We start from the raw sequence: 21300 nt of genomic DNA, 5'->3' as shown, positions 1-21300 counted from the left end.
CGAAGTCTGTTTCTGTATCAGATTATATTAGATTCCTGCCTAAGGGCATTAATCGAAGTATCAGCGCATTATAATGGGCAATTTAAAAGGGTTTCCCGTATCTCTAACTCCTGATGTACTCGCATCATTAAAGTTATGGTATGGTGCTTCAATTATGGGGGTACAAATTGTACTTATAGATAAGCTTCCATACGATATGTTGTGAGATATTATTGATTTTTACCACGGTTATTGTTGAAGACGATATCTGATTTTTTAAAGCATGTTATATACTAGTCATTCTTCGTAGTTTTGTGTCCTGGAAAAAATCAGGTTTAAAATTTCATTAACAAAACTGTTCAGCCATTTTACTGAGAGTCTGTGTGATTGACAAGGAATTAACAGATTCTTATTTTAATTGTATGATAGGATCAAAGGACAGAAGCAAACCTATGTAGTAGTAGTTTCAGGTATTGCCTTCATACACTACACCAACACGATCCCAAAGTTACACTAGTTAAGCCGGTTCAATGTACAAAATTGTTTGAATAACATAGTTCCAGAACCTTTCACAATAGCGTTTCAAAAAATCATATTGGAAAACTTCTCAGTAGTTGACGTTTGTAGGGCAATTACAACTGATGGAGACAGACAGATGTATGCGTCGAAGTCGCGCACTAATGCATCCCGCATGAATGGATATAATCAACTGTTCCATGCGACATGTAATAAATAACAAGCAACCTCGGATCGCTTCTCACAAACGCGGGAGAAAACTTCCTCTTCCATATCCGAGCTTTATTAAAATCTCCATGTCGATTCTCATTTTACATAAAACAATGTTCGTAATAAACAGCGTTCATTAAATTTGAATACCTACGCAACTAAATGATTCTGTCCAGATTTCCGCCACATTCTATTATTATAATGTAACGTAAGCAATGCGGGCTTTTATTTATACAAAGTTTTAAACAGCAGTTTTGAACTAATCTAAGACAGTCATAAATATATTATCTTTGTATAGGTTTGACGCTATATTTAGGTGATTGGTACTTGATGCGCCTCATTTAGCCCTCCCGATTTACTTGCCGGAGGAGAATTTAGATTTTTACAGGTGTGAGCGACGCAGCCCATACATTATTCATGTCCAAGGACCCCAATAAGTGTCACTGAGTCAACAACTGTTGATGAAAAACTCAAAGGCTTTGAGAATCAAACAAATTTGACCCAGTTAACAAACTTTCTACTTATGCCATTGCCATTATTGAACATTTACGAGTCTCATGAAAAATTAAAGTGTAAGCAATCGTGCGAGCAATCTGAGTAACGAGAACCTTCGCCGAATGATTCCCCGGTCACATTTTCGGGAAAATATCATAAGAAAAATGTCTTTATAATTTAGGAGGGAATACTATATCTACACGTCAAAGGTTCGGAGCGAAACATCCGTATCTTATCTAAGGGATGTCCAATAGAGTGGCGTCATCATTGTGTTGGAGGCATTGTATGTCAGTTGCGTTTCAATCGCGAACTGAGACAACTGGGACAGCGAAAACTTGCGACTTGATCATTTTCTTAATTATTTTAATTATAACTGAAACTTATTATTATAGAAACCTGTTCTAATTAGAATTGTATAACGCGGTATCACCCTGTTGCGCAACAGCTTATAATAATATGAAACTATGTCGTAGTGTTGCTCGCTTATTTGCTGTTTAATAACATACACCCATCTAAGAGATGAAATTGCCTGAAATCGCTTGCGTGTGTAAACTCAATCGTTTCAGCGAACTGTAATAAGGAGAAAAGGCATGGATGTAGTAGCTACAGTAGTTATGACGAGTATTCATAAAGATGCGGCTTGTAGGCAGAGTAGTGCAAACGTGTATAGTATGCCGTACCTATTGAATAGTGTCGATGTAGCGGCCTCCCGACAACTTCTCTACTATCTGTTTCGTTTCCCGCCTGCGAGACAATTTAACTTGACAACGTGGACTCTACAACAAAGGCTGCTCGCTCTATTTAGCGCTCAGCCTCTGCCAATGGGGGAGTCGTTGATATTAAACGCTTTTCTCGCGCTTAACTTCGTAGTTTTGGCTTGACTCTCAATTAAATAAATTTTTTGCTTAATCAGTTTTGTTATTAGGAACAAAAAAAAATAACTTAATGTTTTAATTTCCCCGATATTATAGCAAACTGTCAATAAAACTTCAAAAGCTGCAAAAGCCAAGTAAGTACAAAACTAGTCATCTGGTCTGAATAACATTTGCCAGTTCAACACCCGAATAAACATTTATTCGGAATTTAACGTTAAAAAGGAAGTCCAAACACCCTTAATCGTGCAAATAGAGAATGTACGACATTCGAGTGAGACGTTACGTCGACGTTACCGTGTGATGTGGAGGAATATTTGTAAGCGTTCTTTGTATGATCGGGAACGAGTGTAAACACGGGTGCGCGGCGCGGCGGCGTGGCTCGCGGGGAGGCGCGGCACTCGGGCGGCCGCCGCCGCGCGCTCCGCCCGCACCATGTCGGTGCGCGTAGACCATCGCGACCGAGACAGGTTCTCGAGGCATTCTTCCCGCGCTTCTGTCGATCTAGCTTTCCCAAGTAGTTCTACTCGCGACCATTCTTTCCGCTCGGTGCATTCGGCCCGCGTGCCGCGAGCAGCTAGCGATGACTTGATGGTGCCTGTGCGCACGCTGCGATCGGCTTCGTGTCGCGTGGCTCCCGGTGCACCTCATCGCCTTCGTCGCCACCACTCGTCGGCAGCAGAATGCGAGCGCGCGCGCCGCTCCCGCCGGCACACGCTCGAGCTGCCCAACAGCCGAGGGCCGAGCGTCCGCAGCCGCTCCCCCGAGCCGCCGCCGCCACCGCCCGAGCCAGAGATCCCACCAGAGGACGCCGGGAAGGAGGCTCGGAGACGGCGCGTCGTGGCGGCCGTCGCGGCCTCGTTCTTCGCGCTGGCGCTGGCGTCAGTCCTGGTGGTGGTGGTGACGCTGACTCACAGCTCTGTGCTCCGCGCACACAACCAAACGGCCAAGTACTACACGTTCTCCGTGCCGCCGCACCATCCTCTCAGTGAGCCCCGTTCATGTTGCCCCACCGTCGCCCCTCCCGCTTCGCATGCGACTGTCTCCGACCCTGAGTGCCAGGGGCTGCGAACGTCGCCGAGGCGGCTCCACTGCACATCACCGCCACCATACGCGGTATATAATATTGTCAATACACACATGAACAGACTATCTGGGGTCCTTGATGACAAGATGCCAAGTCATTCCGCTAATCACCACTGCATTTTGAAGTCCTAACGAACAAGATTAATATTTGTAAAACGATAAATGAGAGCAGAAGGAAATAATAGCAGCTAATTCTGCATTATTATCTTCTGCACAAACGTGATGTTCATCAAGGTGCATTGTTAGTTTGGCTCGGAATGGCTTGGTTTTTGTCGAATGGCCTCAGTCCATACAGGCCACACATGCTACGCACGTTCGCAACCCCCTTTCTGCATGATTAGTTACTGTATAATATAGATTTCACGTGTTTGTGATGGTTAATGTTTCTATTATTTTATTTTAATTACAGCGTGTCTAGTAACAAGTTCATGAATTATGATTTGTTACAATTATTATGAACTGTCGAAACCATATGACGTAGGTACAATATGATATAGCTTTGAAATAATTATCCCACGTAACCTTACCTTTTCTACATCTCTATTAATTTCTGAAACTCTCTGTCTAAAAATATACATATTTAAATATGTACCTTTTTCTTACCTAAATTCTTAGGTGGATAATTTTTAACAAATACAAACAGTAAATTTAACCCGTACGGTCTAAAAAATTACAAAAATCATAAATCATAATAATATTTCATATTCTGCCAAACTTAATTCATCATCGTTTGTGGTAGCCAATACAAAAATATCCTATTAGAGTCAATCATCACAATTTTAATCGGCTCCAATGAAAATAAACTCTTTTGCAAAAAAAGCGGGCACCTATGCGAAATCTTGGTTTAAAGGACTTCACGTGTGTTTCAAAGGGTTTTAATGACTGTAGTATGTTACTAGCATCAAAAGGGTTAGCCAAGCATGCGTGAGAGTGTATTCTAAATTTGAATTTTGTAGATTTGCTAAGAAACTGGTGATACCTTGTTTTGGACTAATTCCTGGTAGAAAGTTCATGGGTGTTTTGAAAAGTTTTTGACGTGATTTTCAGAAAACTGATAATGCAGTTTTATGCTAGTAACATACTACAGTCATTAAAACCCTTTGAAACACACGTGAAGTCCTTAAAACCAAGATTTCGCATAGGTGCCCGCTTTTTTTGCCAAAGAGTGTATGTATATTTTCAGAAACACATGGGACTTTAAATAAATACAGTTTCAGAGAAATTTCTCCACTGATTCTGGAATTCTCATATTGTAACATAACAATATGAATTGTCACTTTTAATGTAGAATATTAAGATAAAGACGTGTTTTGTGAACCAACGAATAATCAGTAAAAGGTCCTTTTAAAACATCAACAGTAATAATAATGCCATCTTAAAAGCTTACTTCCTTTTTTCTTCACAACGTTTAGATTTCCTTTGCAAAAAGAATAAAACGTCTTATTAAACAAAGTAGGGGTCATAGAATATTGTGTCCTTTAAGACCAGTTTTAATGAGGGTGAAAAAGTATTGGTTTTGGAAAGTTCAAAAAAAGTACGGGAAATATTCGATTCCTTAATGAGAGTTCAGTTGAATGTTGACTCATGTTCTAGAATGGGCCTTCCAACTGGATAGTGGCTTTTACAGTCTTTTACATGGACAGATATTACTTTTATTGGAACTTTCTCTATTTTCACTCACAACATTTGCTAGGAAAATTAATTTCGTGGTCATAAAGTAAGAATCAATATATAATAGTATTGCTTTTAAAACATATTTTAGCTCTTTGAAGAACCTTAAAAACCAGCACTCAAAAGTTACAGCCACTTCTTGCAAAACCCATACTTAATAGTTATCATGTATTCCCCAAACTACATTCGAAAAAGTTCCACCCTTGAGGGTTAATAATATGATCTTTGTAACAACGTTAGTTATAATGTTCCGGCCGTGTCTACATTATGTATGAACTCGATCATGATTCTTCTTCCATCGGAAAGTTTTTGGCAACACATCACTCATGTCAAAACTTATTATTAGGTAAATAGGTCATCAATAGCGCCTGACTTTTCTTCATGTTTTACAAATGTTCAGGACGAAAGCAAAAAAAAAACTGGAGTAAAACTGCCTACATGAATTAATTCCATGAAAATAAAATTGATATCAATTTTATTCATGCATCACGATGTAAAAAGCTTACATAAAACACTGTTTATATTAAAAATATGTTGTTTTAACATTGTCTTGCTAACGGATATTGTGGTCACTTTTATTACCTAGAACATTGTTTATCACAACAATAGGGATTAATGCGATATTTTGGCACAACATTTTTGTAACACGGGTTTTGCCACAACGTTAACAGTGTAATATTCAATAACAGTATAGTGTATCATCGTTCGGCCAGCCTGCTGTATATGGCAATCTTCCATCAGCCGTTCATTAAAACGATCTATTAGAGGCGCATGTCCAGCACTGCGCTTATACGTCGTTGTTGATTATGGTAATGCCAACCTAAAGCCAATTTATGTTTGTCAGAATAAAAATGGAAGCAAAATACACGCTGTTGTATGCGAGATGTCAGATTTGTTAACGCTGGCCAGAATTCCTAGTAATGGCCGACGTTTTTTGTTCAACAAAAGCACACAAAGGTATTATGGCCTCTCGATACGTTTGAGTTTTAACTGCACTCGATTCTACCGCTCCCCGTCAACAGTAATAATTCGGAATCGTCGCTAAGCCCATAAATCTGTTATTGACGTGTAAAAGAGCGTTTGAACATTTATTTGCTGAATGAATGGCTTTGATTTATGAAAATGAGATTTAACAGACAGCTTGCTTCCGCACAAGTTTCAGAGAAAATGGAAATTCATCCAACAAAGCAATTACCTGACACTTTTCTTAATTTTTCACTTTTAGAACTATTCGGATTTATTAAAAGTGGTACTGCTGTAAAAAAAGTTCTAAAAGCTATCCTACATAATTCGTTTTATAAAACCTTATAATACAGCGAATGTATGTTACCGTATAAGTTCACAAAACACGCAGGTAACACTTCGATGTGCACGGAAATTTCAAAGCGGCTTAAAAGTTCCATATTTCGAATTCTAGTTCAAAGTAATATAAGAAAGTGTCTGAATCAGCTAAACCAAAATAAGAGCACGTTATTGCATGACGTCCAGTCTACGGGTATTGAGAGTTTCCAATAATAACTGAAGTGTTCGCCGTGGTTTGTAGAACTGCTATAGGCAACCGTGATAGCGCTTCGTAAGCTAAATATTCACAGCATTATTACCACTAGTATCTGTCTTTAGAGTTCAAACATTGAACTCAATCGGGTTCGGTTTGATACGCTCTTGTTTATACGTGTAGTGACTACAGATTTACGTTTTGTGTAGAACTGCGAGTAGAAACGTAAAATGTTTCGTAATCATTATTTTTCTTTTAGGATACAAAACGTGTTTGCGTTGTAAGAAAATCTGTGTAATAAAAAGTTTTTTGTATTTTTTTTAATACAGACAAAAAAAAAAAGAAACGAAATGCGAATATTCAGTTTTTTTTTTTTTAATGAAAATTGCAATTTAATTGTTGTAGTTTTTTGTACCAGTGCATATTTAATTCATAAAAGCAAACCAGTGTACGAGCGTGAACTGGGCCTTAAGGCGCGTTTATTTTACATTACAAAATCTGAAATTCTTTCCAACTTGTTGGAATGTTTCAAGAGAGTTCGACATTTTTGCACAGGGTAAAGAAAATTCTTCTTTTGTTGTTTCAAACTTAACAAAGCGAATTAAAATTAAGCAGAGATATAATTCATATTACGTGTAAATTAATGTAAAGTAATCATAAATTTAATTTGTTTGAATTTAATTTAGTTTCATTGTCCTCCTTAAGGATTATTTAAATACTTGGACACAATCAATTTTCAATAATAATTATCTTAATCCTAACGATGCTTTTATTTATGTGATTTTCCTTCCTTAATTTTTCTATTAGACTAGTAGGTTTACGTAGGTATTGGCAGGAAAATTATGTACCTGCATAGTCGTAATTATCATTAATAGCGAAAATAATGTTGTTTTTTTTTTCTAACGAGATATAAAGATAAGGCTTAGGGAATCAATACTACTAAAATTGAGTATCATTAAAATATTACTAACATTTATTTAAAATTACGGATCATTTTCCATGCTGCGGATGTAACTAAATATAATAGGATTTAGATAATGAGTTGTTCATTATCTATTTCCTAATTCTAACTAATATAATCTATTTAACTTAACGTATGTATATTGATTAAAAGTATTTAACTAAATTCGCAAATGTCTATCACATATTTCAGATAAGCAACTTACGGAAAAACAAACAAGTCCTCTTAAAAATATGTCGTTAAGAATAAATTAATTTGTTTCCTATATATTCTTTACAAATTATTTTCAGATTAAATGGCCTTTCAGAACATCAAAACAGTTTTCAGTAGACTTGTTCCGCACTTAACGCTTTACGTACCTATACCTACCTATTGTAAAAAAACGCGTATCATCGATGAATAACAATTTGTATACAGCCAGAACCGAAAAGTCACACCCGAAAGGTAGCGATACAAAACCTCCTCAAAACGTAACAAAGAAAAAGGTTTCAATGAATATCATCTCAAAATTTTCCTTACCGCACATAATAACCCCAGAAGAGGCGGTTTCCCTTTTTTTACAGTTTTTTTTTCTTATAAATAAAGGAAAAGGGTGTTTTGAAATTTAGGTTTAAAACATCCGTCCAGTTTAGCCGTGGGCGTCTAATGTTAATTATAAGTTATTTGAAGTTAGTTGTTTGAAATTAGATATGAACATTTATATTGCATACTTAATTATACATTTTCATATAAAACTTAACACTTCAGCTTAGACCATTCATCGTGGTTTAAAATAATGGTTAGAATATTATCACTGTACACTGCACAGCCTGCATTTTAGGGAATTCTTAGAGAGAATGAAAACAACAATATGCTCCGAGGCACAATAAGCGATCCGGATGTGAACAGAAGCAATATAGTTTTATCTATGTCTCTACTTTTATGGCTTTTAGTTTATAATCCTCAGACAAAACTACGTAGGGGACTTAAGCTGATTTACTACACTTCTCGCTTCCTAAACGATAATCTATCTCAGTTAAACGCTTTTGGTGAAAACTTTACTAAACGTCTTGCCAGCTTTAAGAACCGCCTTACATTCTCTTATCTATAGTATACCAAATAACGTGAATACCTCATTAAAACCTGCAACTAGCAATGTCATGGAAAAGCGTTTATATTTTAATCAAGTCTGCTTCTCCAGTTAGTAGAGCGAACTGATGGCTCGCCTACCGGATTCATACGAAACTTTTTACTGAAAAGCACTAACAAGCAACCAGTGAGGCGAGGAAAGTAGACACTAGTGAGCCACGGCACTCATAGATTCATAGGTGGCTATGTGCCTATACACATAGTGAATATGGAACTTTTTTAATTTCACGCTTGATTCGAAAACTTCCACGCGACTGCGCAGCGGCGGATGCCAAGAACTCAACGTTGTGTCATTCAACGTACACACGTTTCTAAACCAATGATTTGCGTAATTTCAAATACATTCATTTCAAGTTGCCACATTTTGTTTCAAATGCACAATTGTAATTGCGGAACAAGGTTAAATTCTGTTCAGTAAGCCGGAATAAAATAGGTTTGCCAATTAACTAGGTCACAAGTTTTACACTGCATTCGTACTCTGCTTAATAATATCTAAACTTGAAATTAAACGGAGATATATTCATTTTTAATTTCAGACTGAAACTCTAAATTATAATGGGTATTTTAATTGTATTGCATTCCGAATAACAAGGTGCATTTTTTTAAAATAAACGCATACATAACAGATTTAATTATTAATGCTATTCTAAGCAGACACCTTTCAGACTGATGCAAAAAAAACTTTACTAAGTGCTTGTTTATATTAGTCGTTGACATTAATAATTACGGAGTTTACTTTTCAGTGACTGATCTCGCAACATGTGCGTATTGGCCATTTTACTTTAAACAGCTACAAAGCATTACTGAAATAATTGACTTTAACTCCAGAAAATGACATGTAGTGATTAATTTTTATTTACTAAGCAAATATAAAACATAGTACCATACCAAAATAACGCAGCTCTCAGTGCAGAAAGCACCATATTAATGAACGTTCCTAAAGTTATTGATAATGTAGCCTAATTAGAAACCGCGGTATGTTGGCAGCGCAACCTATATGTAAATGAGCCGACAATACCTAGATTCATGTAGATTCAAAGAACAGTGATTTCAGTTTATAGCGAGAGATATGATGACCGAGGTCCGCTGCCATGTCATATTCGATTCGATTAGGCCCAGTCCACCAGCATTACATGTTGCATTGTGCGTTCTGACCGCACGTGGACGGACGAGTACAAATTGACTAGGACACGTTTTAAAACATGTTTTGTGTACTAATTTCATGCATAATTTGTATGAGTGATGTCACTTATGATCTAAAATCATTTCTCAAGCAATAAAATTCTAATATATTCCATAAATAACTCACAGGCTTTCAGGTAACAAAGTGTAAGCAATAATTTACGCAGACAAGCAAAGCCAACATGAGTAACATGTTCAACCAATTACAAAAAGCACACGTGCCTAAGAAAAGATTAATGAATAAATAATCGAACAATTAAGCTTCTCATGTTTTACTGGAACGCTTTCCACTGTAGCACAAGTCGTATAAATGATGGCCGCGGGCGACGCACGACATATTTCCCGCGGTGAACGCGCTCGCGCCGTGTATTATGGCACTAATGGGCTCTTTATACAAAGGCAAGGCTGGCAACACCATGTAAGTAAAGTCAATTATAGGTGTGTTCACAGTGTTCAGTTTTATTTCATACATACGATCGGGCGCTGCGCTCATCTATCAGTGTCGCGTCGTTCAAGCCAACCATGTGGAAATAAAGTCACGTGAAGAATAGTTGATGTAGCGTACTCGGTTTATTTCGAAATATCTTTTTTTCCTCTCATTCCGTATAACGTATTTTTGTTACCCAGAATCGTTAAGATTAAAATTGCGCGATAAGAATCTTGTCAGTTTCGTGATTGAAATTAAGCGCTGTCATATATTTTTTTTACCTCGAAACGAACAAAGAACTTTTTTGCGAAACGAAAAGATTTTTGCGGTATGCCTAGAACTTACCAGTTGACTTAAAGATAATAAATGATGAAGGGGATTTGAGAAAAAAAAACATTATTCTCAATATCGATGCTGGCGCGTACATCCCTACACACTGAATTACAATTAAATACATCGTAGAAAAAGAGAGGAATGAAATCTCTTGGGAAACTCGCTTACTTATCTTTCGACGAGAGATTACTTCCAATCAGCTCTTCGCAGATTAACTGATACATTGATGTATACGTGAATATATATATTAGTTTATAATTTAAGCCGATACAGGAAAAGGTCTGACAGTTTAGTTGACTTATTTACTTTAAAAGTCTTAGCATATTTGTTTGAGCCCGTGGTAAGGGATTAGCTAGTCAGGGGTTTCGTAGTTCGTAAGTACTTTCTGTATGCTGGATACGCTTAACTTCTAAGAGAAGTCATTTATGGCTTCGTCTTGTTAAAACTTTTAGTACAAAACTCGCAGCGTCCATTACGAAGTGCGTCACTATAGGTACTAAGCATTTGCCATAAACAAAACATTAACTCGAATCTGACCGGTGACAAGGCTTGGTTTTATTGCCACTCTGCTAATGTTGAAACGCGTAAACATTTACGAAGGCACATGTAATGCGCATGAAATATTCCACTTATATCTTTAGTAATTAGTGCAAAGGTCAATTTCTTGATAATAAAGACAATGCGAAGACTGATTACACATCTGAGTTCGGTCACTAGAAATCATTTCAAGGAATATTTATTCTAGAGTCCACACTTGAGCTGTAAATTAGGACACGCATACAAATTTCCCCCTTTCACACTTCAACAACACCAAAGTTTGGGGAAGTTAATCATATCAGCGACAAGTCAAAAGTTCCCTGAATCAATTTCGCTGAAGTTAACAATAGCAAGCGCACGGAACAAATTTTATGAGGCACTTGTTGATACGACATTTAAGCCGGCTTTGGGCCAACGAATTTTGTGTCTCTGCCCTAATACATGCTAATACAGGCTTTAGTTACGAGCCGTCTTTTGTTAACTCCGCTTAAATTGAACCTTGTACAGATAATGGGTACGACGGTATGGAAAATATAATGCGGAAAGTAAAGCCATGTTTTCCCCAGGATATGATTGACGAGGCATATACTGCCGAGATTTATTGTCTAAATATTGATGAAATATTCATATTTGGTTGTCGAACGTCATTTTCTCTGTGTATTATAATGCTCAATTGTTTTGCACACAGCTTAACTGCGACTAGACAGGTCTATTTTTGTATATTCGCGGAACGAGTTATGTTATGACTCGTGTCACTTATGTTCAGTCTGTGAGCTGTTATTACTGTGTTGTTTCCACTTGTGGGTCAGGGACTTGTTATCTGTCTCTTCAAGTCTGACAGTTTATGTGTTTGTTCTTGATTTACTTTTCCTTAGAAACGTAATGACGCATTTGTTTGAGGGCGTTGATTTTTTGTAATATGCGGTTCAATAAACATTTTCAACTGTCAACACAAAAGGGATTCTGATTGTGAAACGTACCGCAATCACCAACTGACAGGTCCTTGACGCCAATCAATAAAATTTTCAGAAGCATTTTCGTATTTACGTTCCTCATTTATTTCACGATCATCAGTGTCACAATTGCGTTGTGTGACAGCTAGAGCTTGTTTTACATAGTAAGTACATTTGCGTACAAGAGTTATTTAAAATTCTGTGCTTTGATTCATGATAATAGCATTTGAGTTCATTCTTCAAAAGGTCATAAATTGTACTACAATATACAAATAGTATAAATTGATGTTCATACCCTTATTATGTTTTTCCAAATAAGATATAAGATACCGATCCCAAAATATGAGATTGCTACAACTTCCCCTACAAGCAATATTGGCAAATATAAATAAAAGCTTATTATCTTCCATGACGAAGCTATAAAGTCATATTGTATCGAGATAATTCCCTGTCTCGAGAGCCTAAAAATAAAGGTAAGGGATTGTGAAAATACCTATATTTAGTGACATTATAAAGATTAGGTATTCATAAGGTTCTTCAAAACATGTTAAAACACTGTTGCTCTGATAATAAATAATAATTAATTTGTTTCCCCCTAAATTGTTTTTCAGCGAATACCCTTAAACCGTTACCTTGTTACCCCTGAAGAGCACTTAGGATTGCGTTAAAGCAAATCTGATGAAGAATTTAGTGTGGACCGAGTGACCCTCGTGTTAGTCTAAATTCAATCTAATTATCACGCTGGTGTGGCGTCCACAACACATACATTTATGTGCCCGGTTGTACACACGACAAAGGCGACTTCAAAGGGTTCCCGCTCGTACGGAAACGTAGGTGCGGCCACTAGTAATGTATTTACTGAAGGGGAGTGCTCGCGTCATGCCAAACACTCGATGCACTTGCAATATTTTACTTACATCACTATTATAGGACTTCGTCGCAATTATAGATACAGTTCGTACGATACGCAACAAGTGGCTTCCCGATCCTACTCTGATTCATTTCGACTCTGATTAATATCAGCAGCAATTAATATAAAACGTCTAAGAGTGTTCTATTTTGATACATGTATGAAGCCATAGGAATTTCTCATAGAACAGCAGCTAGTTTGTTGTTATAATTATTCACCCTATATTTTTACTATATGTAATTCACATGAAGCTTATCAGAATGTGAAGTGTGCTAATTCTTTCTCATCATCATCATCCTCCTGCCCTTATCCCAATTTTATTTGGGGTCGGCGCAGCATGTTTTCTTCTTCCATACGCTTCTTCGGCAATTCGTGCTAATTCTTTCTTCGGCAATGTAATGAACGTGTGTTCGATTAATTTTTATGTAAAACATTACGCTTGCCAAGACGTTCTAGACTCTTTTCCATAGATAAGTGTACGAGTGTACTATAATATACACAAAGTCGACCTACTCTCATTGATTCCAGCGGAATATTAATTGTACTAAAAGTTGAGCGCGTCTCGATACTACAATGTTTGCACCTAGTAAATAAAGATATAAATCATAGTATTGTACGACTCGAAACCGAGAAAAGTTTTACATTACTTAATTGAAACTTGCGACGCAGATAATATAGTATAGCGAGCAAAATGATGTACCATTTATATTTTGTAATTATGCAGAGTATTCTTACTTAGTAACAATAAGCTAAGTAAGTAAACTATAATCATCTGAAGTAATAAACTATAACCTTAATCTACGGTCATACAGTTTAAGTCGTCGCGGCGAATTAACATAATATTTAGGACACAAGTTCCTGAAATTCAGAATTAAACTTATCTTCTTCGTGAGAATGTGGAGCACCTAGGCGTCTAGTTTTGTCTCCTTGTTGGCGGGTGTACATCAAACAACTTCCTTAGTTAAAGTACTTAGCAAGTTTGGTCCGTTAAGTAAAGTCAAACGTTCGGATCAGAGGCATCCAAGTACCTACAGGTAGTTTGAGACTACAGCTAGCCGAGGTTTTACACGACATACTTAATTAATCTGTGTCTTCCTGCGGTTAGCCGGGAAACGTTTCCGACTGGGTATATCTCAGGGCTTTTGCTTGGCCTACAATTAAGGCTGAGACAATGCAATTCTTTGGGTTAAGACCGCAATTTTCTGGATTTTATGTGGATACTAGAAGAATGGCGTCTTGTTGTGTCATATATTTTTCCTAGACAGCCTTGCTAAATGTTTCCATGAAATAAGTCAAAAGAAAAGAATATAGGACTAAAGTTAATTGAAGATTTGAAACAAGCGCTACACGAGTGCTTGGTAACAAGTTTACGCTAAAGCAAGAAACATTCGAATGTTTTTCTATTGGAAACGAACAAGATGTGTTATCCGTATCGTAACAAATTAATGAGTTGTAAGTTAGGAACGTTTTATATCAATCAGGAACAGCAGAAGACTATTTTTAATTATAGCGGTGTCTGAGAAAATAGATGTTGCGCAATTTGCGGTTTTACAATGTCGTATGTTAGAGTTAGTGATGACGCTCGGGCGGACGGTGGCGGGCCATATAAAACCAGCCACACCGAGGTAAAAGGAGCTCAAATATATCTGGATTAAGATATTACTGGACTAGTTCTAATCTTGCAGAGAATATACAGATTTTATACATGCAATTATTACTATTCACTATTTATTCATATCGTAAAGTTCACATTCTGTAAAGTAATAACGCCAGAAATTATTTATTCGTGCATTTGCGTAGACATGACACGGCAGTAAAGTACCGTGAGTATCGGACGTCCATGTTTATCGCTGAAGCCCGCTATAAATTTGTAAAATAACGTTTTATGATTGTCCGAAAAGCGAAGGAGGATATTCGAACTTATCTAGATTATTTGAGATGGAAACTCGCAGATATTTTACCCAACTATTTAATATCCTTTTGATTAAATTGTATCAAATAATTTTAGAGGTACTTATTTTAAACGTTAAATCATCTTTTTGGGTTTATCGGTTGAAATAGTTTCTTATTATTTCGATTTATTAAAAGTGCTTTAAATAACACAAGTCATCGATCATTTATGAGTGGTAAACGTTTTCTTTTTTAGTAAATTGAAACTGAAATCTGTGAAATACCGTGTATTTTTACAATTTCTCTTCGAAACGAAATGACATAAAAGCTTTCTAAAAGCCGTAACAACGCCGAACAGCTTTCAAGTCGGTAAATGTGTGGTTGTACCGTGAAATATTTCTCTATATTATATCTACACGTACATACATACTACTCGAATATAATATGGTATGTTCGAATATTAATAACGGTGCCATATTAATTAGATACTCCGGCAGATTATGATATCGATTATAACCGGCTTTGCTTTCACAGTTGGTAATAGTCCCGCTATTTATTATCGTTTGAAAGCAATTAAATGAAAATATATTTCTGAGCTAATAACTTACTCTGTAAAATAAACTATCAATATTTAGAATTAATCAAGGAACGTAATATCCATCTATAATATTAATTTTCAAAGATGCTGTAAATGATAAGCGACGCAACCTTCTTAAAACGAGACCGATTTAAATTCGTCATTTAACTTGCTACATTTTTCTTCGATTACTACCTAATATACATACCTATTCCTGGTTATAATCATGTAGGTATGTTATGTATAATTACTGGTCAAAGTGAAACGAGAACATAAACGCTTTAACTTAGTTTGGCACCTAGTTGTATATTTGATAAGGTTTCAAAGAAGAAGTTATCATACCCAATCCTTCCTGCCTAATGCCTGATATCATTCCAAAACGGACTTACCAAACTCTCAATTGTTCGCTAAATCCCCATGCCTTAAACCTCAAACACAAATTAGTAAGTATATTATACACAGGTGTAACTTAACTACAGTTTCACTAGTAAATAATACCGTTAATTAATCCGTAAATGATACTAATTGATACGATAAGGGTTACTGATTTTGACTCGCAATAACCTGAATATCCAATTAAATTAATTGCGTGCTATAGTTTGACATTTAGTCTGCTCATTGAAATGGCAGATTTTAATTTTGTTTTTGACGTTCGTTTCGGTTCTCCGTTGTTTTTGATATTAGAATAGAACTTCGTTTTAATCAACAAATACCCAATGAGGTTTTCTTAAAATAAATGGAAAGCATTTCAGGAGTATGCACCTAAGTACTTCTTATTAAATTCAATTACTTATTTTATCAGATGCAATAAAAAGAGGCGACATCAGATCATGGCACTGAAAGATGACTTAAAGGGAAATTGGACGTTGCAGGAAATACCCTTCTGAAGTATAATGGTGTGACGTTTGTTCTTCCGAATTTCTGTGAACTTGATACTGAATAAGATACTTGTTAGAGAATATAACCTGCCCAAAGTAGTAAGATAAAAAGGAAGTCTGATGTTAGCAATCTTCTAGAAAGAACTCAGTGTTTTTTCCCGTACGAGCGAAACTCGAAACTAGCCACATATGATATAATTTCCACGTATTAATATCTACCACGTACAGAGGTAATTGTATGATAATACATTTCCCACACTGTTCACGACAATAGCAGCTTATTGCGAACGTCGAATTTCAATTTAATGTCAACCTACGAATGTGTGTTAGTATCTAATATGTAATTTTACACGTATTACCCACGATGATATTCTCTAACTTTTGCGAAATATACACTTTTCCCGTTTTCCTCTACTTCAACAGGGAAATTCTTTGCAAACAAATATTTTGAGGAATTTCAAATTCAGTGTATGTCGTCTAAGCCCGTTTCGCATTTTGAATACAATTTCGAATCATAATGTTTTCATGAAATTCATGTTTCTGATTGCACGCTTGTCCAATGTTATATTGGTTTTTCGGCCTCGGCAACGAGTGTAGTTGAAAATTGTTATTTAATAGATATTGAAATTTATTTTAAATGCATATCGACTGGCATCATAGTTCAACTTCGTTATGAAGAATTCAATCAACGAATATTCATTTTAATAGATGTCGGGTTGCGTTAAATATTTGAATTTACTACTGAAATACCAAATGCCTTACGAAAATAAAATATATTTCGTTATAAAGAGTAACATTAATATTCTCACTTTCGCTTTTTCAGTCCGCAATAAATCTTAGCAACAAAATAAGGCTAATCGTCTATTTATCGTGTCAATAAGCGTTGAGAATTGTCACAATGGGCACGTACTTAACACAAAAAGAGTTCTTATTAAGTTCTTAAGAGCATTGTAATAAATGGAAAAGCTACGTTTTAAAGGTGAATAATAATGCAAAAACTTAAATAATGAGTGCGGTGATGCATTACACCCAACCTCCATGTAGTGTAGGCATATACTTAGTCATAATGTCTGCTTTAAACACGGTATAAAACAGACTAAAACCTGTGGTCCGACTGACTGAAGCCTAATAGTTTAGCTAACGCAGTTAATTCCGCTTACTAGCACTTGGGTAACCACACATGACCGCAAACTCATATGCGTACGGCAAGTACATATTATACGTAGGTGGTAATAGGTACGGTCAATAACGAAAAAGTTAAACTATTTTCTACCAGATTTATCAACAATACAAGTCGTCCTAGACAATTGACGAACTACCGTACAGCATGAAGTGTAGAAATTATACTGAACAAATACTGTAATGTATAAACTATAGGAAAACGAATAATAATCGCCATACGAAGCATCATTACTGATAACAAATGAACGAGTCATAACATCAACCAAAAACAGTGCGTAAAATATGATCTGGCCATTAAACGATAATTTTCTATAAGCGACCCGTTAAACTCGCTATTAATTTTATGTCGGTTTATTGAGCTCTCAAGGTTTAATACTATAGCTTTATGGTTAAATCACTTTGCACTTTACTCTTACAATCCATTTAGCACTTAGTTGAGGCAGATAGTAGCAGTATATAGTGTAGTTTTGATAACCTACTACATGATACGTAATTGCTTTATACTCGGCGAAACGAAGGAAAATGTATTAGGAGATCCGTTTATAATATTTTAGAAGATACTCACGAGGATTAGGGATAAGTATTTTTATTTACGGAATGATTGACGTAGATAGAGATATAAAGACGTTGTAAATTGATTATTGTATACAGCTCAGAATATGCATGATTTAGGAGATATAAAACATAATCTTGTTTCTGTGATCTCGTCTTATAAACTCTTTCTGAGATGATGTAAACAAAAAATATCATCTATCAATGGATAATCATAAGTAATGCCTACGCAGAAGGTTCTAAGGGACTAACAAATCTGCCGCTCCCACAAAGCGATGAACATTATTTATTACTTTCAGTAAATTTTCCTTGCTTCATTATTTAACCTGAACTCTTCACAAAACTCATTGCTCCACAGCTCGTCAGATTCCGCCTTTTGTAAAAACAAAACTGTAGCCAAGACTAACTAAGAGCCTTTTATTTTCGTCTTTTTGAGATCGTAATGAACTATTAAAGGATCTTCGTTAAGGGTTGATAAATGGGATTGAACTATCTTCAATTAGCTTTAGACTTTTAAGTCTAGGATTTCTTATATTATGAAATGGCTAACATTTTTATGCCGCTTCAGATAAATCGATTTCAAAGAAACAACGAAGATGAAATTCAAAGTTAGTCCGAACCTAATTATTTTTGGTTGATTTTCCATTTTCCGTCTTTTCTTGTTATTGATGGAGCTAAAAGCGTATTATTAATTGTTAAAAAATACAATGAATAATAAGTTAATTTATACCAGCTGCTATAAAAATTCTTATCTTATTTTTTGGCAATCGCTGTTTAAGAACTTCCTTATGTAGAATTGAAATCGACTGTATAAGTGGGAGGTTGTCTTGAATTTATAAAAGCCTATAACCACAGGACTTGTCTTAAACGTCCGATGATCAATATTAAAGTAAGTACAAAGATGTTAAGTATACTAGAACAGATAAGTTGAGTGGCAGCTATCTAAAAATAGCTTGAGACCAGCGTACGTCGGAGTGTCACACCACTAGATAGCAAGCGTTTTAGTTAGCTCCAACAGATTCTCTTGACACCGAACATGGTAATAGGCTTAAATGAATGCGTGCCTACGAATCAGTATATTTCAATGACGTAGCCTATTGTAGTACAGTTTGACGGCTATTATTAAAGTAAGTTATATCTTGTCGAGATATTTGCTACCATTCAACTGCACTGTGCATTCAAGAAGTGTGCAATTTCGATAAAGGGATGTAAAATACTGTGATGCTAATGCATTACGCTCAAGTTTTATAGGAATTTTCTTTTGATTTTTGTTTCATGTAATTTTATTTTATACTTTTTTATGACTTCGTCGTAAAACAGGCAGAGTGGTCGCTTGCACACGACGCTTTCTCCATCAGGGGCAAAGCAGATTATTTAATTGATCAATGAAGTAATTAGTAAAGTGCGTTCTAAACTCGGTAACAAAGCCCGCGTCTTGTTTCATGTAATTGAAGGGGACACGTCCGTAACAGTCACTTGTTTACCAACTTTTGTTCAATATTGTTAGAAAGTGACTCCACTGAACGGCGAACAATCTTTAAACAAATTATCTACATAAGAGCCAAGTTACCTTTAGTTTCAAAGTTATTTAAAAACATGGTATGCCTAGCGGTAAGCCTACACGAGTCAATATAAACTAGCTTAAAGTTCTCCACCACAAATTACCTCAGTATCGCAGTCTGACAATTTTCAGTACAAATGGATTATTTTTTGGAATTTTTGTGTCTCTCCAAATCGCTCTGTTTTAGAGATTTGTTGATTTAAATATTACAACACAGTAACACTCAAACTATTTTACAATCCATTTTACAGCTCTAGCAACACTTAAGTCTTGCCATTATAAAAATCATTTTGTAATTTACGGCGTCTATTCGTAATTAATGGCAGCATTAGAGATAGGTCTACCCGAAATAATGTGCTGACGTAGCGACTGATGTTTTTTCCTTGAACTCGAGGAGTGTAGAATGGAATTGAGAGCAGCTCTGATTTCCGCAGAGGTCAGTTTGTAATACGGGGGTAGGGTAGCAGCATATTCCAACTACCGCTAATTGTCTCGTGCCTCACGTTTCGATATTTGACCTAAATCTACATGAAAATATGAAACATTTTGCATAGCGTTGTTAATATTTTTTGTACTACAAAACTCCTATTTTAAATAACCGGTACATTCAATAATCATGTTTCCCTTTTGGCATTTTGTAGTCAAACTACTTTTCTCTTTTAATTAGTAGGCACATCGACAACTTTCAGGACTTTGTTGAATCACTGTGGAAACTTGAAAAAGAAGCTAAAAATAGTCTCTTTACCGAGGAAGACAGGCCAGCTCAAACTGTCATATTTTTCTTTTAACTATATTACGTGTAAATCTTCTCTCTGTTAACGAATTTTAAGGAAACTGTAAATATTGAGAATTAGAATGTAGTAAATCCTTCGATAAATTGACCAAAACTTAAAGTGTACATACCTAGTATCAAATTATCATAATAATTGTTAATAATAATTAGGTAGTTCAAGCTGAGTATGAAAGTTCCACACATACAAGAACATGCATGCTCAGCTCTTCGAAGCTCTCGTAACCCGGTCCTTAATATATTCACTTTGTATCGAGCGTCATGCTCTCCCGATGCATTCGTGACACGTTATTTGAATTAATTAATAACAAGCGGTTTTAAACAAGGCCACTTCTCTCACTCCATCTTAATTTCCCTTTTAATACGCCTCTAATGTATACCTACTTACGGTGCGAAAAGATTTTTCTAACGATTGGCTAATATTAATCCTATAAACACTGTTAATCGGAATTTCACAGAATTTTCTCAATACCACCCCTTTGTTTGTATTGAAACCTTTCAATTCTGTTTACATAGGGACGTAGTGATTTATGTTTTTACTTGGTCTTTTATCTAAGAGACGTTAGCGTTATTCACTTAAAGTGATTACTGTATAAAACTTGCTAAAGTTGGTTATAAAAGCCGTTCGTGAAAAGTTCTGATAAAATTATTTATCCGCTTGGAAATTAAAATTTGTCGGGGAACGTTACGCCGAACACATAAATTTAATAACTTTACACCTGTAGCTTTTAGTAATCAGATTAAACATTAACATTTAACAGTTTTAACTAGTGCTTTAGAGTAAAAGGCGACTGTAATTTAATAATGTTAGAATGTTATTAAATAGCATTTCAAAAGTGCCAACCAGGAACAAAGTGCCACAAAGTTTGTGCACGTCCCTTTTGTAACCCACTTTACATTACATTCTACGCAAAGCGAGTTCTAAACAAAGTGAAAAGAGGTTTGCTGTTGTTCTCAATGGAATAAAGAAAATTATATTGTAACCCTTTAAAATTATTTTTCATTACCTAATAATATTGATATTATGATATTTGAGGTAAATGTATTACCAACATCATTATGTGATCCTAAATCTCTAGTAACTAAATATATCCGTATTTATAAAAACGGTACGC

At 35.8% G+C, this 21300-nt stretch overlaps 1 protein-coding gene across 5 annotated transcripts in view; it reads left to right on the top strand.

Annotated features, from left to right (window-relative positions):
- LOC110374437 (protein enabled homolog) overlaps positions 1-21300 on the top strand; it is a 97205-nt gene that overhangs the window by 64599 nt on the left and 11306 nt on the right. Inside the window, exon 1 of one of the 5 annotated variants that reach the window (XM_021332144.3) lies at positions 2428-3022. The exons of 2 other annotated variants lie outside the window; for them this stretch is intronic. In XM_021332144.3, the coding sequence (XP_021187819.1) occupies positions 2508-3022 (515 nt within the window). In that variant the 5' untranslated portion in view covers positions 2428-2507. Of the gene's footprint in view, positions 1-2427; positions 3189-21300 lie in introns of those variants that run through there. 2 more of the 5 variants (XM_064037237.1, XM_064037238.1) reach the window with 2 other exon arrangements.

Source organism: Helicoverpa armigera, chromosome 12 (assembly GCF_030705265.1).
Source record: "Helicoverpa armigera isolate CAAS_96S chromosome 12, ASM3070526v1, whole genome shotgun sequence".
Taxonomy (NCBI): Eukaryota; Metazoa; Arthropoda; class Insecta; order Lepidoptera; family Noctuidae; genus Helicoverpa; species Helicoverpa armigera.
This window is presented reverse-complemented; position numbering and strand designations above follow the sequence as displayed.